This window comes from Thunnus maccoyii, chromosome 7 (genome assembly GCF_910596095.1).
Source record: "Thunnus maccoyii chromosome 7, fThuMac1.1, whole genome shotgun sequence".
NCBI lineage: Eukaryota > Metazoa > Chordata > Actinopteri > Scombriformes > Scombridae > Thunnus > Thunnus maccoyii.
Genome location: NC_056539.1, coordinates 30497267 through 30515296, shown reverse-complemented (window position 1 = coordinate 30515296; position 18030 = coordinate 30497267). Strand labels below are relative to the sequence as shown.

Sequence of the window (18030 nt, the reverse complement as noted above, 5' to 3'; positions counted from 1 at the left end):
TAATAAGTCACCCACTACTGGTATCAAAAAAAGTAATCATGGAATCATTTTAGAGTAAAATGATTAAGTATTCATTATTTAACAATTGTTGTATTAATCATGAGCGTTGTGAAAACAGGATAGAAGAGAAATAATTCACAAAGTTTATTGTCTTTATGTAAATGTTTGTGATGACCTATTAGTCACTGTAGTTCTCCTTTTGCTGAGTTAATTAATCAGTCAATTGTCCAGAAAGTCCTCCACCATTTTGTTGAATTCATCAGCAAACCTCAGGTGGAGGTTGTGTTTTCCCTCTGGCATCAGGTGTAATCTAGATGTGGGAAGGAAAATAGATATTATAGCATATGTCTTTTAAACTGAATTTCATGAATTTCATATTATTATATTGTTGTGTGGTCTCACCGTGATCCTTTGATGTGTTTGAGGAGGTACTGCGGGTGGACGCCGGGCACCATGGGGTCTTTCTCTCCATGGACGATCAGGGTCGGACAACTGATCAGGGGCAGAAGCTCAATGCAGATACTCCCTAACCAATGGAAATTAAATACTTTATCTTTGCTCTTAAATGACATGTATCAGAACAGTAGAAAACATGGAGTATCTCAAATTTATTTCCATATGTTCCTAAAAATAGCAGCTTGTATGACAAATTCCATCAGTCCAGAACCATACCGTACCAACCACATTTACTAACAACACACTTCCTCCCCAACTGCATGGTAATAACAAAACATTCCCCTTCATCTCTTCTAATTTCTGATGTTGTTCAGTTTAAGGTTGCTCTACTTGACTTATGTAATGAATCTGTAGCAACATGAAGTTATCACCTTCTGGTCTGTGTGCATATTGTGCGATTCCATCCACCCAGGCTTCCCAGGTTTTAGCAAAGACTTCTGCTCCATACACCTCCTCCATGGGCTGCCTCATCCTCGCACTCCACTTGGACACATCTCGGACCGCTAGGTGTCCCCATAGAGACACATGCACACACGAACGCAAACAACATGCAGATAATAGAGATTATGTCATGCACATTTACACAAAAATAACCCAAGGATGGCTACATTGGTGGTAACCAACAACATTGAAAAGCAGAGTAGAAATACCATCGTAAAGGTTGAGGTCATGCTGGGAAACAAAGGCATTGGATCCCCATACAACCATCTTGTTGATCAGGTTGGGGTTCCTCGCTGCTGCAATCAGAGCGGTGATTCCTCCATCGCTCCACCCCAGCAGGGAGAACTTGCCAAAGCCCAGTGCCTGCCAAGGAAATGAAAAATACCATTGAACAGTAGCAAAGTGTACTGGCCTGTAGTTTTATTTACTGCAGCTGCAAAATGCAGTCTGTGGAGGCAGTAGGTGTTCAGTAACTGGATTATAGTCAGGGGGAGTAAAGGGGAAAGAATGCACCAATTTTTCTAGTCAATTTTCTGAGTTAATTAGCTGTTTTACTCTGTGCATGAATCTTAGAGGTTTCCTGTCTGCAGTAAATAATAAACATAAAGAGAAATAAGCTGGTCAAAAACTGTTCAGTTTGGTAATAATTATCATCCTTGGCTGTTAAACAGATGGATCAAACCTTCATCAGATCCACTGCATCCTTTGCATCCCTTTCAAAGAAGTCAGGGGGGAAGTCTCTGTCTGGGGGACGGGATTGTCCATAACCACGGGGATCCCAGCCCACTACAGTGAAACGTTCCTTATTCAGGGACTTAAGCTGAGGTCCAAAGTCTGTACGAGTGCTTCCTGTCATAGAAAAGACAAAAAGGGCTTTAACAAGCTTAGAAAATGCTTAAAGAACAAGAGAAGAGGAGGTGTGTTGTTGTATTTACCCAGTGCTCCAGGAAACAACAGCACTGCGTGTTTCCCTCTGCCTGTCTGCTCGTAGTACAGATCCACTCCATTAACACGCTGCCTGCCGGAAGCCACTGAAGAGCTGCAGGGAAACAGAAAGGTAGACTTAAACAGTCATAGTGGTGGAAAAGAACAGAAAAGCTAGTGAAAAATATTAGTTTTCATTTGGCAGTCATACCATTACACAAAACAATCAGTCCCAACAACTACAGAAATCAAACTGCAAATTTTTAAAGGAAATTGTAAAACCAGCCATTCAGACAGGATAACAGACAAAATTAAGTTTGATCAGAGAAGGCGATACAGGTTGAACACCGTGGTCCCCATAGCCATCAATGACAACTCCAGTTCCTAGTCATTCTTCTAATTTGCGGCTGAATCTTGACGTATGACATTTTTCCTGTACGAAGTTGTTCAATCTGTTTTGTTTGAGTCTACTGTAACTGTAACAGTATTTTGTCTTTCGTTTATTTACTTGCTGCTTGTTCTAGTTTCAGAGTTTGCACATCCAGGTCTTTGCTCCCGCTGTAAGAGGGAGAAGGGCCTCTGACCTGAATACATTAATCAAACAGGAAGCACTGACAAGGACTGCAACCGCCTTACAAAAAGTGTAATAACTCTTTAGTAGAGAGAAGGTTTTGTGGATTTATGTAGGTATTGTGCAGATGTTCAAAATTTTCTGCAAGATAAGAATCCTGTTGGATTTTGGCAATCCTGCAGGATATTTTGAGATGTCCTACAGTTACACTCACTGTCCTGCAGATTGTAAAAGTTGTTAATTCATCAGAGTAATAATCAAATGGACTATTGTTTGGTTGAAAAACTACTTAAAAATCAAAAACATTACACCAGTCACAGTCCAAATGTTTTAAATGCTGTCTTATCTTCTTCTACATGAATGTAGAATACTAAAATATACCATATTATCATATAATAATACTAACAGCAGCTACGAAAATACTAGCCTAGTGCTAATGATATTAAAAACCAGCATATAAGGGCTTACTAAAACAGTGAAACAATGGGAGTTATGGGGTTTTCCCTACAGATCATAAGAATTTCTGCATTATTTTGTGTATACTGTTGTTGAGTGCACTCCCTGGAGACACTACGCCATCTTGTGGACTATAATCACACAAGCCTTCAGAGAAAATACTCCTGCATGAAGGCGAGGCGGGCGAACATGCTGCTGAAAAGCAGAGCAGACATTTCCTGCTTTGACACTGCAGCGCTCCGCAATCAGGTTAAAGTCCAGCTCTTTAGAGTCGTGCATATAAACAGGAAAATTACGTCGTTAATACACTGAAAACAGTTACCAGTACGTCTGTGTGGCTGTCATGGCTCTCTTGATGTCAGGTCTGCACTTTAAGAGACGTCCTCCGAGTAAGAACAACGCCATTCTTAAGAGGTGCAGATGGACGCAGCAGTCCTCGCCTGCAGGTTCCCACTTGGTTTAAAGATTGAACAAAGTCTTTATCAGGATGGTGAACATGTAATCCTGCAACGCAAGTTTTTTTTTTTTCAGGGAATGCGGGAAGGTCGAATCGGTTTGGCACTTTCCACCTCCACCTTGACAAGGAAATTTAAAGCGAAAGTACGCAAACAAACCCAAATTTAATAGTAATATAAAGTTTAATATAATGCAAGATACATTATTGAGTATCTCTGTAAGGCTTTATTTTACAGTTTCCCGAATTCCCTAAAATCTTTCATAATGATAAAACACTGAAACTGCATTTTAGTTAAGTTAGTTAGTTACAAGCACTTCTTGATTTCCAAAGGGATTTCTTGGAAGAGCTGCTCCAAAAAAAGCAACTTTCCAATTCATATTAAAAACCACATCCTCTATAGTGACTTGTATGGTTGCCTATACTGACAAATTTCACATTTTTGCAGTTGACTCATTGTATATTGACTAAAAGACTTTGTAGGTTACAATTGCAATTAATAGAAATTAATGTAATAGTGTAGTTTATCAAAGTTAGTAACATCAGGGACCATATACAAAATGCATTCATTTCAAACAAAGAGAAATGATGCTTTGCACCAGATACAGCTTCTAGCTAATTTCCATCTGTAGTCTCAAAACATGTACCTACTGGAAACTGTCTTCATTTTCCATGTAATTAGTACCAAATCACACAGTCGTTTCCTACAAACATCCTATGAAGACAGTTACTCATCAGTTTCTTCCTAATAAATTAAAGGAAACTGTGAACTGTGAAAATAAGGTCACCAGTATTTCTGCCCTCTTTATGTCAACTCCTGCATGTCTGTTGTACACAAGTATGAATTAATAGAAACCTTATTGACTTCATGGATTTATGGTATCACTATAATATTCCTGTACCATTAGGGAATATAGTAGAGTTGGAACATTAGCTGATTAATCGATCAGTTGGTTGACAGAAAACTAATTATGCAACTGTTGTGATGATAAATTAGTAATTTAAATCATTTTTCAACCCAAAAAACAAACATTTTTTCAAATGAGAGGATTTACTGCTTTTCTCCATTTTACATCACTTTATATTGAATATCTTTGGGTTTTGGATTGTAGTTTGAACAAAATTTGAAGAGAGCACATTGGGCTCAAATTGCAATGTTTTTTTTCTCACTATTTTCTGATGTTTGAAGAATAGTTTGACATTTACATCATTATTACAAAATTATACATGTATTTGCTTTCTTGCAGATAGATGAGAAGATCAATACCACTTTCATGTCTGTTGGATGAATATGAAGCTACTGCCAGCAGCCAATTAGCATAGCTTAGCACACAGACTGGAAACAGTTAGTTTTGCAGGTATTTGATTATAAACCAAAATATTTGGCAAAATCAAATTTTTGATATGTGGCGCCACATGGAAAGTTATTGAAAGGCATTATTGGAATTTCTCGTCTACTGACATTTAATATCTGTAGTTAATTTAATGGCAATCCATCCAATAGTTGTCAAAACATTTCACTAAAACCGAACAATGCCAACCTCATGGTGGTACTGACGGAAAAGTGAGGGGATCACTAAAGTCATAAGGATTCATCATTTGGAGACCATGAATGTCTATACAAAATGTCATGACTACCCATGAGGTGGTGGATATACTAAAAGATTGACATTGCCATCCATACAGCTAGCGTGGCTAAAGCACCGTTTTTTATTAAATGTGCAGTGGCATTTAGCAGAACAGACTTGGCAGAAATGGAATATACTATTATATTATATATGTATTATATATAATAAAGAAAAAATATGTTTTAATTAGTGTATAATCACCTGAAAATAAGAATTGTATTTTCATTACCTTAGAATGAACCCTTTATATGTACATAGGCAGCAGATCCTCTTTCACGGAGCACGCCATGTTGCACCGCCATGTTTCTACAGTAGCCCAGAATGGACAAACCAAACACCGGCTCTAGAGAGGGCCTTTTGTGTTTCGCAGCCACCGCAGGTTCTCCTACATACTTCGAAGGGGGCGGCGAGAGGGAACCTCAACGCTAGATGCCACTAAATCCTACAAACTGGTCCTTTAATCTAGTTTCTCAAACATGAAGACTGGCTTCTTTTCTTTGATTTGTAAAATTGTAAACCTCTTGTCAGTCAGACAAATATATGCAATTTTAAGACATCACTTTGGGTTATGGGAACTTGTGATGCGCACCACTAGACCAAAAAACCTGATTATCCGATGACTATTTTCTTGCTTGCTAGAAGAGATGAGAATGATCTTTAGTTTCGGCCCTAGAATGCAGGGACTTTACAATGTGGTATTGGTTTTTTTTTTGTTGCAGACCAAGGCCTAGGAGTCTTTTACAACCTGCTATCAAACTTGAAAGTAACTCCTCAAGTAATGTCTCCTCTTCCCCTTTTTAAAGATTGATTCAGTCATCAACAACTGACATCCTTTACTATCTATGCAGCACAGCCCCCACTCCCTCCTCCCACACACACATACACACTCCTACACACTCCTAGTGCTCTGACAAAGGTGTTTTTTTTTATGCATCATCTTATTCAAAAAGGCCCCTGTTTCTAATGTGTCTGTTTATCAATGGTTTTGACCCACTGCTGCGAGTTGTTCAGACCTAGTTCTAGGCAGGCTGCTTTTTGTAAACGCCTCCACTCATGTCTGCTTGTCAGTGCGTCTGAACTGTGCCACTCTGTGAACCACACACAGGAACACAAGACAAGACGACAAAGCCGCGCTAAAAATATCTCGATCACCTCAGAGCAATGTGTTGAAGATGCAGTAGAATTTACTGGAAATGTTGTGACTGATGTAGATTCCAGTGGATGTCCACTGAGAATCAAAACAAAATTTAAGCTGAATGGAGGAAGTTAGGCCTAAGACAAAATCAGGTTATAAACAATTCTTGTAAAATAAGGGGAAGTCAATAAGTAACAAACTGATAAAGCAATGTTTTTGGAGTGATATAACTTGGTAACTATTGAGTTGATTGCCATGACATTTGGTACAAACATCCATTGTCTTCAGATGATGAATCCCACTGACTTTGGTGATCCCCTGAATTTTCCTTTAGCACCACCACAAGGTTGACATTTTTATTTTGGAGTGACATAACTTGGCAATTACTGGGTTGATTGGCATGACATTTGGTACAAACATTCACAGTCCCTTGATGATGAATCCTACTGACTTTGGTGATCCTCTGACTTTCCCTTTAGCGCCACCAGCTGGTCAAAGTTTTCATGTATTCAAATACCCTGACATCGACTGACAGACATAAAAATACCTTTAAACCTTCAGAGCAAAGTGTCAAACATGTAGCAGAATTTACTGTGAATGCAGTGATTGATGTTGAGTCCAGTCATAATTTAAGCTAAATGGGGGAATTCTTAGTTCTAAGACAACTGCCATGTTATATACACATTGACACTGATATCTAAATTGTGACTTACTCCAAGTGGCATGTATTTTAAACCTGTCATGCTCCTTGTATGGTGTAACACCTCAGCAGATAGTTAGCCAGAGTTTAACCCGCTGTTGGATCTGTTCTCCTATGCCCTCTGGCCCTCAACCATCTTTGTCTGTTTGGTATGTGCCTGTCTACGGTCTCATGACCCACTCCAGGTCTAAATATAAATATCCAAGCAGGGTGTTCAACTGCTAAGGTCACATTACGTCATCCCAGGCAACATATTCTCAATCAAGTTGCACATGGGGCATGAGCTGTGGACATGTCGGGGGCTTTATGATCTCTTGGGTCACACAAAGAAGTCATCAGGGGAGGCTCGTTGATGTATTTTGTTGTTGAAGGGACTTGATGCTGCTGGAGCACTGGATTTTATCATTTGAAAAAAATCAGATTGTAGTCTTAAATTTGTCCTAAACTTGAATTGCTTTTTTTTGAGCTTTTTAGCAGACATGGGTAATGGAATAAACAAGGTACATCATAATGTAGGATGGATTTAAATGTCTACACTTTAAAGCATAAAAACATTCAAATCTTAATTAAGCTGTCATACTTGTGCATTGTTGATTTACTTTGACAGCTTCTGCATGCTCTGTTTCACTCAGTTTCTGTCTTCCTCTAGGTCCTGCCTGATCTTTATCTCGGAAATCTCAAAGGTAAGATATGTCCTGCCTCTTGTCATTTGAGTAAAAAATTGATTTATTGTCAGGACAATGTAGTAGTGTGTGTTTCAGTTCCTCATATTAAGGGGCATGTGGTGAGATGCTACACTGAGTTCAGTTTCTATAGAGTGGAGAGGTCACAGTGCAGGAGAGAATGATTGAAACCTGTATTTTGATGTAAAACGAGATATTTCGGTATGTTTGTGCCTCTTTGTGCAGGGGTAGGAGTATAACTCTCTCAGCAGCTGGAGGAAACAAATTATTTTTGTGAGCTGCTTTGAGTGGGTGAGGGTTAGTGTGGGAGGGGATGCCCCGCAGTGTGGGGGTGTCCCCAGCGTGAACTGTATTCCACATCTTTCCATACAACAGCAAATGCAATAATTCAGTTGATGCGGTTTTAAATATTTGTGCACACATGAAATTGTGACTTCACAGGAAATGTGTTAAAAATATCAATCACTTTTTGTAAACATGACATGTTCAAGGAATCACTGACAAATAGGAAATGCGACATCTTTCATGTTAATTAAGGCCTTTGATCTTCGTAAAGCCGTTTTGCTCCGCATATTTTACAACATCTAAAACTGTGAACATGTACGAGTAGGAGTTTCACTCTTTATACCTAAAAATGCAGATATGCTGCATTTGGAGAAAAATCAGTTGTTTCAACTTTCTTGTCCATTTAATTTTGTTTAAGAAAATAAACATTTTTATTATTTACGGCCTATTGTTCATAAAAACTAATTGTATCTCTGTCTGTCTGTCTACTGGTGTTTATATTGAAATCAATTTAATATATCATAAATTCAGTAGTTCAAAATATGTAAATTAAAAGTGGCTTACCAACACCAATTTTATGAAATACACTAGGGTCAAGAGTTGAGATGAAAGTTGCTACTCTGCTAGTAACGTTACCTTTAGCAGGAGATTATCATTCTGCTTCCCTAACAGCTAGGGAAATATCGTGAAGTAAATTTACTTTTAGTTATAACTAATGCTAACTGGCTAGCCATGGATATCTGCATGCTGGATTTATCACTCGAACACTAAAAGGTTTGTTCAGAGTTGCTGGTGTTTGGCCTGTTGTATTTTTTTTTTTAGCTCCGTGTTATAATAACTGCAAATCTCACATGCTGGTTTTACACTATGACATAATAATTTTCATGTGGCAAAAAAGATGCTAAAATGTATGATTCTGGTCTTTTGACCAAATGTGCAGTGATGTGGTTTGGTTTTGTAGGACGGTGTCTTTGCTCAGTAGAATGCCAGTTCGTTGTTTGCTTTAAAGGAAAAGTTTGATATTACATTAGTAAATACTAATAATCATCTCATTTAACTAATAGAGCTAAATGAGATGATTGATACCTCTCATGTGTTTGTATGGTAAATATGTGCATCATCTGCAAATATCATAAACATTTAAATTAAGTGTTCTAATATTTATTAATTTTATGCTGTAAGCTGTCATTTCTTTCTCACAGTCTATGTGAATTTTCATATGATATGTGAAATTACATTTGTTTACTTGATTTGGCTAGCTGGAGGGTCCAGTGCTTTAGACTCATCTTGGTCTTGTATAGCATCATGAGCATCCTGCAAACTTGCAAAGCATGAGAAAAAATGCTCAAAGCACATCTGTCCAAGCTAGAAAACATTTGGCTTCCTTTTAAAGAACAAAATTTGATTAAAACAATTACTGTTTCTTGCTTTTGAGCCAAGCTGTTGGACTGTTTTAGAAACACTGGTTTTCCGGTTTTTCTTTCAGTTCAAAACAAGACCAAAACTTTTAAACTATATAGCCACATTGGTTTTGGAGACATTTGGGGAGGGTGGTTGTTGGTGGGTAGAATATGCTTTATTTAGGTTAGATCCTACGTGGGGTGATTTGTGATTGGAGGGGAGGGATATTTGCGATTTCTTGGTTTTCTTTGTGATCCACAGATGCACGCGATAAGGAGCTGCTGGCACAACACAACATCACCCACATCCTGTCCATCCATGACACAGCTGCACCCGTTTTGGAGGTGAAAAGTCTTCTGTGTGTGTCTTAGCAGCATGCATGACCCCTTGACCCTGACACCAGTTCAGCCAAGAGTCTATAATTTCGTATGAACTCAACAGCGTTGTTTCCCTCTCATTGTCCCGGCTGCTTAATACTCATTCTGAAAGTGTGTAAGGTAGCAGACGTGCTGCTCAGCTATATCCTGACTTGATATTTCATCAGCGCTGCGACTAACACATATTTTCACAACTGATTAATCTGTTGTCCGATTTCCAAATTCATTGATTAATTGTTTAGTCTGGAGAAATTACAACAAATAGTGAAAAAAAGCCCCCTCAGAGCCCAAAGTGACATCTTCAGATTTATTGTTTTTCCATACAATAATCCAAAAATCAAAGTAGTTTAGTTTCATATAAAACAAGGAAAAGAAGAATGTCTTCACATTCTAGGAACTGGAATTAGCAGCATTTTGGGGGCATTTTATGATTGAAAAATGATTTAAATGATTAATCAGATAATTGTCTAGTGATCAACTTATCAATTAATCAACTGATTGTTTCAACTCTAATCTTCACTTCAGTATAACCTCGTTATCCTTTGAGGTATTTTGTTTATTTTGATCTCTTTTATCTCAAGGATAGTCTCTGAAGACTGTATCATCCTCTACAATCTGTGTATTAAATGAGGTCATTGTAGTTGTGTTTGTGAAAGGAGAAAAAGGAAGAGAATAGGATGTCATATGTTCAAATAAAAGTCATATTTTTATCAAGAGGATACTGAAATGGACAACTTCAATAGATATGAAAGTCAGATGTTCTTATTCTCAATTTTGCCTGGAAAGTCCTTTTTGTCTTGTATCAGTCACAAGACGTGGAATTCACCAGGTTTCACCAAATAAGCAGTTTTCTTACTGACTGTGATGCTCCAATATCGTGTTATAGGACCCCTGTGAATATCTGAAAATTTGTATGTTCTTTTCAGTTGGTTTGTCTGTGATGCAGCTGTGATGCAGATGCAGGCTAGCTTGCTGTAGGATATTTTTCACGCAAGATGCTTTTAGCTCAGCAGCTTGAAGTCCATAAAGTCTTGAAAGTGCAACTGCATTAACAAAGGTTTCTGGCTTTTTCATCGCTGCATTTAGACGTGGCGATTTGTGTATGAAAGAGCGGGAAATGTGTTTTTCTTTATGTGTACGTGAGTGAGGGAGTGAGGGTGTGAGTGAGTGAGTGTGAGGAGGAGAGAAAGAGCTGATTCTGCCATGAGAACTTGGTGGGTTGACAGTTGAAATTTGACTCTCATTGATTTCCATTTACTAACAGATGCAAGAATATACTTTCCTTGCAACTGAAGTATATAAGTAATTTAAAAAAGGTTTTCCTGTGACGCTATCCTCTCAGTACCATTATGAAGCAGCAGTAAGCTAAATGTTGCACATTTTTGGGTATATACACGTCCAATGATTTATCTTATGCATTTGAAATGTGATTTCTTCATTGTCACTTGATTTCAGCCCAACAAACACATTGCATTGTGATATTTTCCTCCCTTCGTCCGCGATTGACCCGCCTTTGAAAATCTTGAGTTTGTTTGAGATCTTCAATGTCCGCTTTCACAACTTTCATCTTTTCTTGTTGAAAGCGAACATGAGAAGTGCTCAGAGATTTCTGTACACTTTCTCCATCCATGCTAGTATTTTCATTACACTGAAGAGAAACAGCAACTTGTATTACAGTATCACTACCCAAACTGGTCAACCACCAAAAGGTTTTGGGCTTGAAATTATGTCTGAGCCTGCAGACCGTCTCTGAACTTCATTCAGCAATCTCGGCCACTGTACAAAGCGTAGTCTTTATCATGGGATTGTTGGCTGCTTTGTGTGCATGACACAGCTTTTTGAGTTCAGTATCATTATGATGACTCAGGTCTGTTTTACTGGTGTAGGCCAAATGGCCAGATGGGATGGTGTATTTGCATACCTAACAGTCAACCCTCTGAGTGATTTATTTCTTGGAAGACAGCATGATGGTTACTGACAGAGGAAGATATAAATTTGCAACCAATTCTCTGAGGTCAAATGTGTCACTTAGCATATCGTGTAACGAAATAACGAAGTCAGTTTTACTGTACAAAATCTTGAAAAATGCCTGTATGCAAGAAAAAAATGCATTTCAGCACTAATCCACAATTTGCATGCACACTATTTGGAAGAATACTTATGATTTATGTATTTTGTGGGTACAATTTTACAAAAAGGGCAACTGAGTCATGGTTATGATGAGTTTTGAGAGCGATTCTGCAAAGATACGAGGAGTTCTCAGTATTTTTTTTGCATAATATGACTCTGTCAAAAATTAAAAGTCAAGTATTATGTGCTTCTCTGATATGTGCATTAGTAGTGTAAGCGTGTGCGTGCATAAGTACTACAGCATGTCTGAGGTTTGCATGTGCAAGCTAACCTGTTTGGAGCCCTTCCAGAGCTCAGGGTGTCCCAGAGGGCTCAGGGGCTTTCACAGCAGTGCAGTCATTACGGGACAAGGTGGTTTCTGGGGCCTTGTATGTACCATCAGCTGCCAGGTGCACTGTACAAAACACACACGCAGAGGCACACATCGTTATGTCATGACCTATGATTCAAGTGCTGAGCAGCAGGGTCAGAGGGGCAAGGTTTCAGGGGACGTCCCATACACAAAAAACAGGAAGTGAACTTAGACCCAGTGCTCAAACAGATGACCTGACCCTTGCTGCAGCTTGTTCGCTGTTGTTAATATTAATTCATTGTTACATCTGCAGAGAATATATTTTGTTGTGTCATTGCAATCTAAATTATTCCCTCTCTCCGCTATAGGACATGACATACCTTTGTATATCTGCTGCAGACCACTCCAAGCAAAACCTGTGAGTACTTTAGATATAATATATGCATATCCTATAAACACTGTAATATGGGAAATAAAAATGCAAAAACAAAGACAAAAGCAGAGGAAGAATAAGAAAAAAAAGGTCCAACAAGAGGATATTGTAATCTATTGTAATTTTCACAGTTTATAGATATATAATGTTAATGTAAAATTAACTTTTTTGATATCTTAGGAACATAGTTTTTTGAATTTCATACAGAAGTAACCTCATTCAGTGCATTTATTAAGAGAAATTTACAAACACAGAATAAATCATATTATTTATTATGTCTCCTGGTTGTAAAAAGTTCAACAGCTAATATTTGATTCAATAATATATAATATATATTATACAATATATATCTATTGCATCATATTAAACTGAATTGGGTGGATTTGAATAAATACATGCAATTATATGAGTGTCTCATAGAGGTTTGAAAACTGTTGTTTCATTATTATTTTTGAAATATGGCCTCACGATTTTCTTTTTGAGTCTGTATTACCAAAATGTTCAAGTTTTATTTTCAACATTTTAACACAGTATTCATAATTTCATAATTTGCCAGGATGCAGTACTTCAGAGACAGCATCATGTTTATCCATGAGTCCAGGATGAAAGGAGAAGGCTGCCTCGTCCACTGGTGAGCGACAGTAAACTCGAAAGATCCTGTGGGTTGGTTTGTTCCTTTCTTGTGTATTTTTGGACTTCATTTTAAAGTCATATCTAAAACGATACTTAGTCCTACTTGGTCTTTTGCATATTTTTTTGACCATTTGAAATAAAACATTTTACATATCGTTTGTGTTTTTCACCCACTGTGTGGTTTCTTACATCGTTCTCCATCCTTCTATTGTATTTAATTTAAAAATAGGTGACATTAAGTCGATGCGATGCGTAGTGTATCAAAGTAACAATCTGGTGTTATTTATTAGTGGGGATGTTGAAAGGAAGGAAGGATTAATAACAGTGTAGATTTCTATCTATTTAGGTGATTTCTGACTGGATGTTTCCCCAACTTACTTTATCCACTACATCATCAATCAGGACATGTCTCAAAATCTGACAAAAATGTTGGTTACTGGTAATTTGATATCTTCAGAGCCCCACTAAAGATCTAGAAATCTGTGCAGATGGTTTATAAACTGCTCTGCTTTCTGATTCGTAATCCGTGCCCTTGAATTACAAATCCATGTCCACGGATTTGTAAACTGTTCCCTAAAATTTAAGTATTACAATTTTTTTTTTTTTTTTAAATAATTTTTAAATTTCTAAATTGCCATCACCCTGTTTGATGCTTCATAATGGGACAGGCAGTCGCACTGTAAATGGGAGTCTCTCACACTGTCTTGACATAAAGTTCGGCTAACAAGTAAGCTTGGGAAGCTAACATTAGCTGCTTCCGCGCTAGCCTCAAACTGAGAGGTTGGTTTTGGAGTGAAAAGTCTAGAAGAAAAAATAAAATCTGTGTGTAAATCTGTACTTTTTTTTTTTAGAAATCTGTGCGCACTCCGTAGATAATCACAACTTTAGGAAAAAAGGGTGTTTTGACTTGTTTTTACACAAAATAATCAGAATATTTGAGGATTACTACAACTGACGCTCTGTGCTCTCAGTGTGGCAGGAGTGTCCCGCAGCGTGACCTTGGTGGTAGCCTACATCATGACGGTTACGGGCCGCGGCTGGGTGGAGTCTCTGGCGGCGGTGAGGGCAGCCAGGCCGTGTGCGGGGCCCAACCTGGGCTTCCTGCGTCAGCTGGAGGAGTTTGAAAACACAGAGCTGACACAAGTGAGTAACACAATGCTGATCTCACTGATAATGCTGATGATTTTCATTACACCAAACCCCATTTATAGAGACTGTTCTCCCGAGAAAAATGACACAGTAGGTCGCAATATCAGTCACCAACAAACAACATAGTTAAATTGGACTGACAGATGCCTTCTAGCTGTCGTAGTAATTATGACCCAGAGCAGAGGTGTAGTTGAGAAGACGTGCATGTACATTATGTTGATATGTTGCCAAATGAGACTGCTGTTCATTTCCTGTTTCTGACTGCAAGTGTCACATTTTCACTTGGGACTTGGGACAGTTTCTTATAAACTGTAACTATGATCGTCCCCTAACCTTAACCTCATGGTTATTATTGTAGATATGACAGTGAAGGTCTCCTAACTTCGACGTAGTAACTTTAACCAAACAACATATTTGGTTGTTTAATTGGGAAGACTTATTGCCTTTATGATACTAGTTATGGTTGACATTTTTTTCAGGAATAGCCATTCAGTGTATTTCCATTAGTAATTGCTCTCTGTATAGTAGCTTGTATTATTACTGGTGAAGTCTGTGTTTGTGGAGAGCCAGTGTATGTGGAGGACAGTATTTGATCATGGCCTCAGTATTAGTGGTCAGTTTGCTTCAACCGAAGTGCAGAAGGGCAAAGATTGGAACGTTGCCTGAGATGTTTCCTCTCCCGACACCTTCCTGACGTTGGATTTGGAGGTTTGACGTTTTCTGTGACTTTGTGAAATTGACCTTGCGACGATGATTTACCAGGTGTCAGTAAGCAGGATTTGAAAGTCTCTCTCAAGCTTTCTTTTTTCATTCTTCATGCACTTACTTTCTTCTTATACATTTTCAGTCTGTTCAAACAGCTGCAACATTATGAAGACCCTTCAAAGCCTCTAAAAGTTGTTATCCCCATATTTTAATACATCTGGAAGGAACGTGTATGAACACTCCGGTCTTTAGATGTGGTCGGAAGATGTCATATGAACTAGTCTGGTACCTTTAACACTAAAGGACGGATATGCTTGACACAAACTAGTTCAAACGACGTGTTGTCAGACCACGTCTAAAGGAAAAAGTGTTTATAGCTGTTCTGAATGGCTGCACTCTAAGGCGGAGTGAAAAGCCGGCCGTCATAGTTAAGCTCGAGATGCAATAATCACCACCACGCACTTGTTTGTACACACGAAAAGTGATAGAAGTAGTTACGTGAGGTTGAGAGAGAAGCACATCCTGATGAATTTTTCACCTCTAGACACCTGGCTAATTGTTCTGAGAAGTGGGGTTTTTTTTTTAGTTTAAGACAGTTATAGAAATTGTCAAATGCAGAACCCGCAATTCAGATGTCAGAAAGGTGAGGTAGAGGTTTGACAATCTGACAAGCACTTAGTCTGAAGCATACTGACCCCTTAAAAAGCACTTACTGCTGCCAGGTGTCACCAAATCAACCAGGACTGAAAATCTAACTTGAACTTTCCTCTTGTCTCTCTTTACTCTCTCACAACTGGAGACTTCCTCCGTCTCTTTGATTCTGTTTCAGCTTTTATGTAACTCACTTTTACACTCTCCTCTCTCTTCTAGTATCGGGCCTGGTGGAAGGAGCGGTACGGGAAGAACTCATTCAGTGATGAGGAGGAGGTCGGAGCTCTTTTGACTCGCAAATCCAACGGCAATGCCTTGACAACCGGCGTCACACCGGCTCTGGCCACAAGCGGCACCTGAGCAAGTCATTACTAACTTCTTACATCAGCACAAGAAGAACAGTGGGAGTGGCTGCTGCTGCTCGGGCCACGAAACTCACAAAGACCGGCAGCTGCATGAGAAAAGAGGATTTCTGCCTTTCATTATCAATCCTGACAAAAAAGTTATTGATCTCCCCCCCGGTTCAGAATCCCCCCCGGCTGAGAACGGCTGGACTTGGGGGGAATTTTAAATGCCAGTCTATCAGTCCCCTTTGACATGATATGTTCTTGCCCCTAACTGTCAAAACAACATGCAAGGGCAGTCAAGCAAGACCACAAGAAAATATGTACATACTGTCCACAGTGTGAACACACATTTAGTAGTGTGCACTCCCCCTGTCAGTTATGTTATGCTGTGTCTTGTACTTGAAATATGAGTATTACTTTCTGTAGAAACATACAGTATTTTCCAGTAAAACTGTATTGGAAGCGGTGTTTCTTTATTTATTGCGTTATATATTATTGAAAAGTTAAAAAAATTGAAGTTTTATGTTTTATTTTTGTGTTGCTAAAGTGTGCATGTTCCAAAGAGGACTACAAGAAACAATGATTCATTCTTTTTCATGTAAACAGATGGTGGATTAAAGATTCACGCCTACGTTTCTGATCCAGCAAGTTTGCATTGTGCTTAATAAAATAATAACTGACATGAGATATAACTCATCAAGTGAATATTTCTGTATCTATACAGAGAACTGGTTCCCAACCTGCGGGGTCGGGATCCCTACAAGGGTCACATGGTTATTAATAACGTATAGAAAAGCAGAGAAAACATCTCTGCTGTACACAAAACTATATTAATTTCATTATATTTTCCTCTGATCTTCTTTTTTAGCTAGTTTAAATCATTTCAAGTCTTTTAAAAAATTGAAACAAAACAAGAAAACAATCTTATCTTTGGTTGATTGTCAGTAAAAGTTCTGCATTCAAAATTTTACTTAAAAGAAAAGCAAAAAAGTATCATTAGTGAAATGTACATAAAGTATCAAAAGTAAAAATACTCATTATGCATTAAAATGCTCCCTGAGAGAGTCTATAATTGGACTGTTAATGCTGATGCCTTAATGTGTAAACTGTATCTACTTTATATACTGTTAGGTAGTTTAATCTGTAACAATCCATCATATTTGATAATCTGATTATATAAACATTGTAATCAGTTAATGAACGAAAGCTGTCAGATAAATGTAATGGAGAATAAAGTACAATATATACTGTATGTAAGTAAAAAGGAAAAAATGGATGGAGAAATGATTTAAAAATGTTTTCTTTGTTTATTACTCCAATGAACTTTTTTGTTATTCTTAATATTCTATTTTTTTAGTCTGTATTTCTGCAGGAAAGGTGCAATTTAAAAAAAAGTTATTATAAGTAAAGTATAAACACCTTGAAACTAGTTAATTACAGTACTTGAGTGAGTGTACACTTTACTTCCCACCACTGCAGCTGGTGCCAGTGGTGGGAGAAGTATTATTATCTTCAATATGTAGAAGCATCCATTCATAATTTTACTGAAGTAGGCAGCAGAATCATTCATGAACGTTATATTACTATCATTGTATTATTATTATTATTATAACTGATGCATTAACGTGTGGGCAGCATTTTAATGTTGCATCTGGTTGAAGTTAAGGTAATTTACTTGATACATTGATGGGTATTTTTTATCTATAACAATACATCACATTATATAAACTGATGTTAGGACATCTAAAACATATAATATAATATAATATAATATAATATAATATAATATAATATAATATAATATAATATAATATAATATAATATAACTAAAGCTGTCAAATACTGTAAATGTGGTGGATTAGTACAATTTTACTGAATATTTACTTCCCAAAAACGTGTTTGGAACTTTTAATAATCCCGTCGTATGACGTTTTTTTTTCTCTGTAACATATTTATTAGAAGCAGATATGACACACAGTTTATAATAATCTTATCTGCTAGGCTGTTCTTGTTTGTCTATCGTCGCACTAATCTTCCAATGGGATGTTTTTGTGCATCACTTCTACTGTAGGACCACTCTATAGTTATTTTTCGTAAGGCTTTATCGTTTCAAAGAATTGTTTTCGTCTCTGTCCCATGATTTTCCACGTGCGGGTGTGTGTGACACTTGTGACTGACG

General features: G+C 37.8%; 2 protein-coding genes across 5 annotated transcripts; one reads left to right on the top strand and one right to left on the bottom strand.

Annotated features, from left to right (window-relative positions):
• Positions 1–120: 120 nt before the first annotated feature.
• On the bottom strand, positions 121–3376 carry bphl (biphenyl hydrolase like). Its single transcript, XM_042415748.1, has 7 exons — positions 3171–3376; positions 1833–1936; positions 1580–1746; positions 1107–1260; positions 828–959; positions 403–526; positions 121–310 (listed from the first exon to the last, which is right to left on the bottom strand). Exons 1-7 carry the CDS (start codon positions 3251–3253, stop codon positions 220–222), a joined length of 855 nt encoding a protein of 284 aa, XP_042271682.1. The 5' UTR covers positions 3254–3376; the 3' UTR covers positions 121–219.
• On the top strand, positions 1978–17056 carry dusp22b (dual specificity phosphatase 22b). Of its 4 annotated transcripts, XM_042415751.1 has the most exons (8): positions 3209–3294; positions 3380–3448; positions 7415–7448; positions 9396–9478; positions 12302–12351; positions 12923–12997; positions 13971–14142; positions 15724–17056. In XM_042415751.1, the coding sequence occupies exons 2-8, from the start codon at positions 3383–3385 to the stop codon at positions 15862–15864; spliced, it is 621 nt and encodes a 206-aa protein (XP_042271685.1). In that variant the 5' UTR covers positions 3209–3294; positions 3380–3382; the 3' UTR covers positions 15865–17056. The 4 variants fall into 4 exon arrangements, with proteins under 4 accessions (XP_042271684.1, XP_042271685.1, XP_042271683.1 ...); XM_042415750.1 differs by lacking the exons at positions 3209–3294; positions 3380–3448 and adding an exon at positions 1978–3097; XM_042415749.1 differs by having other exon boundaries at positions 3269–3448.
• Positions 17057–18030: the final 974 nt, after the last annotated feature.

Coding starts and splice junctions, on each gene's coding strand:
- dusp22b (XM_042415749.1), top strand. CDS start 3,269: ATGGACGCAGCAGTCCTCGCCTGCAGGTTCCCACTTGGTTTAAAGATT. Junction 7,449..9,395: donor TTATCTCGGAAATCTCAAAG/GTAAGATATGTC, acceptor TGTGATCCACAG/ATGCACGCGATAAGGAGCTG. Junction 12,998..13,970: donor GAAGGCTGCCTCGTCCACTG/GTGAGCGACAGT, acceptor CTGTGCTCTCAG/TGTGGCAGGAGTGTCCCGCA.
- bphl (XM_042415748.1), bottom strand. CDS start 3,253: ATGGCGTTGTTCTTACTCGGAGGACGTCTCTTAAAGTGCAGACCTGAC. Junction 1,937..3,170: donor ACAGCCACACAGACGTACTG/GTAACTGTTTTC, acceptor GTTTCCCTGCAG/CTCTTCAGTGGCTTCCGGCA. Junction 960..1,106: donor TGACCTCAACCTTTACGATG/GTATTTCTACTC, acceptor GGGGACACCTAG/CGGTCCGAGATGTGTCCAAG.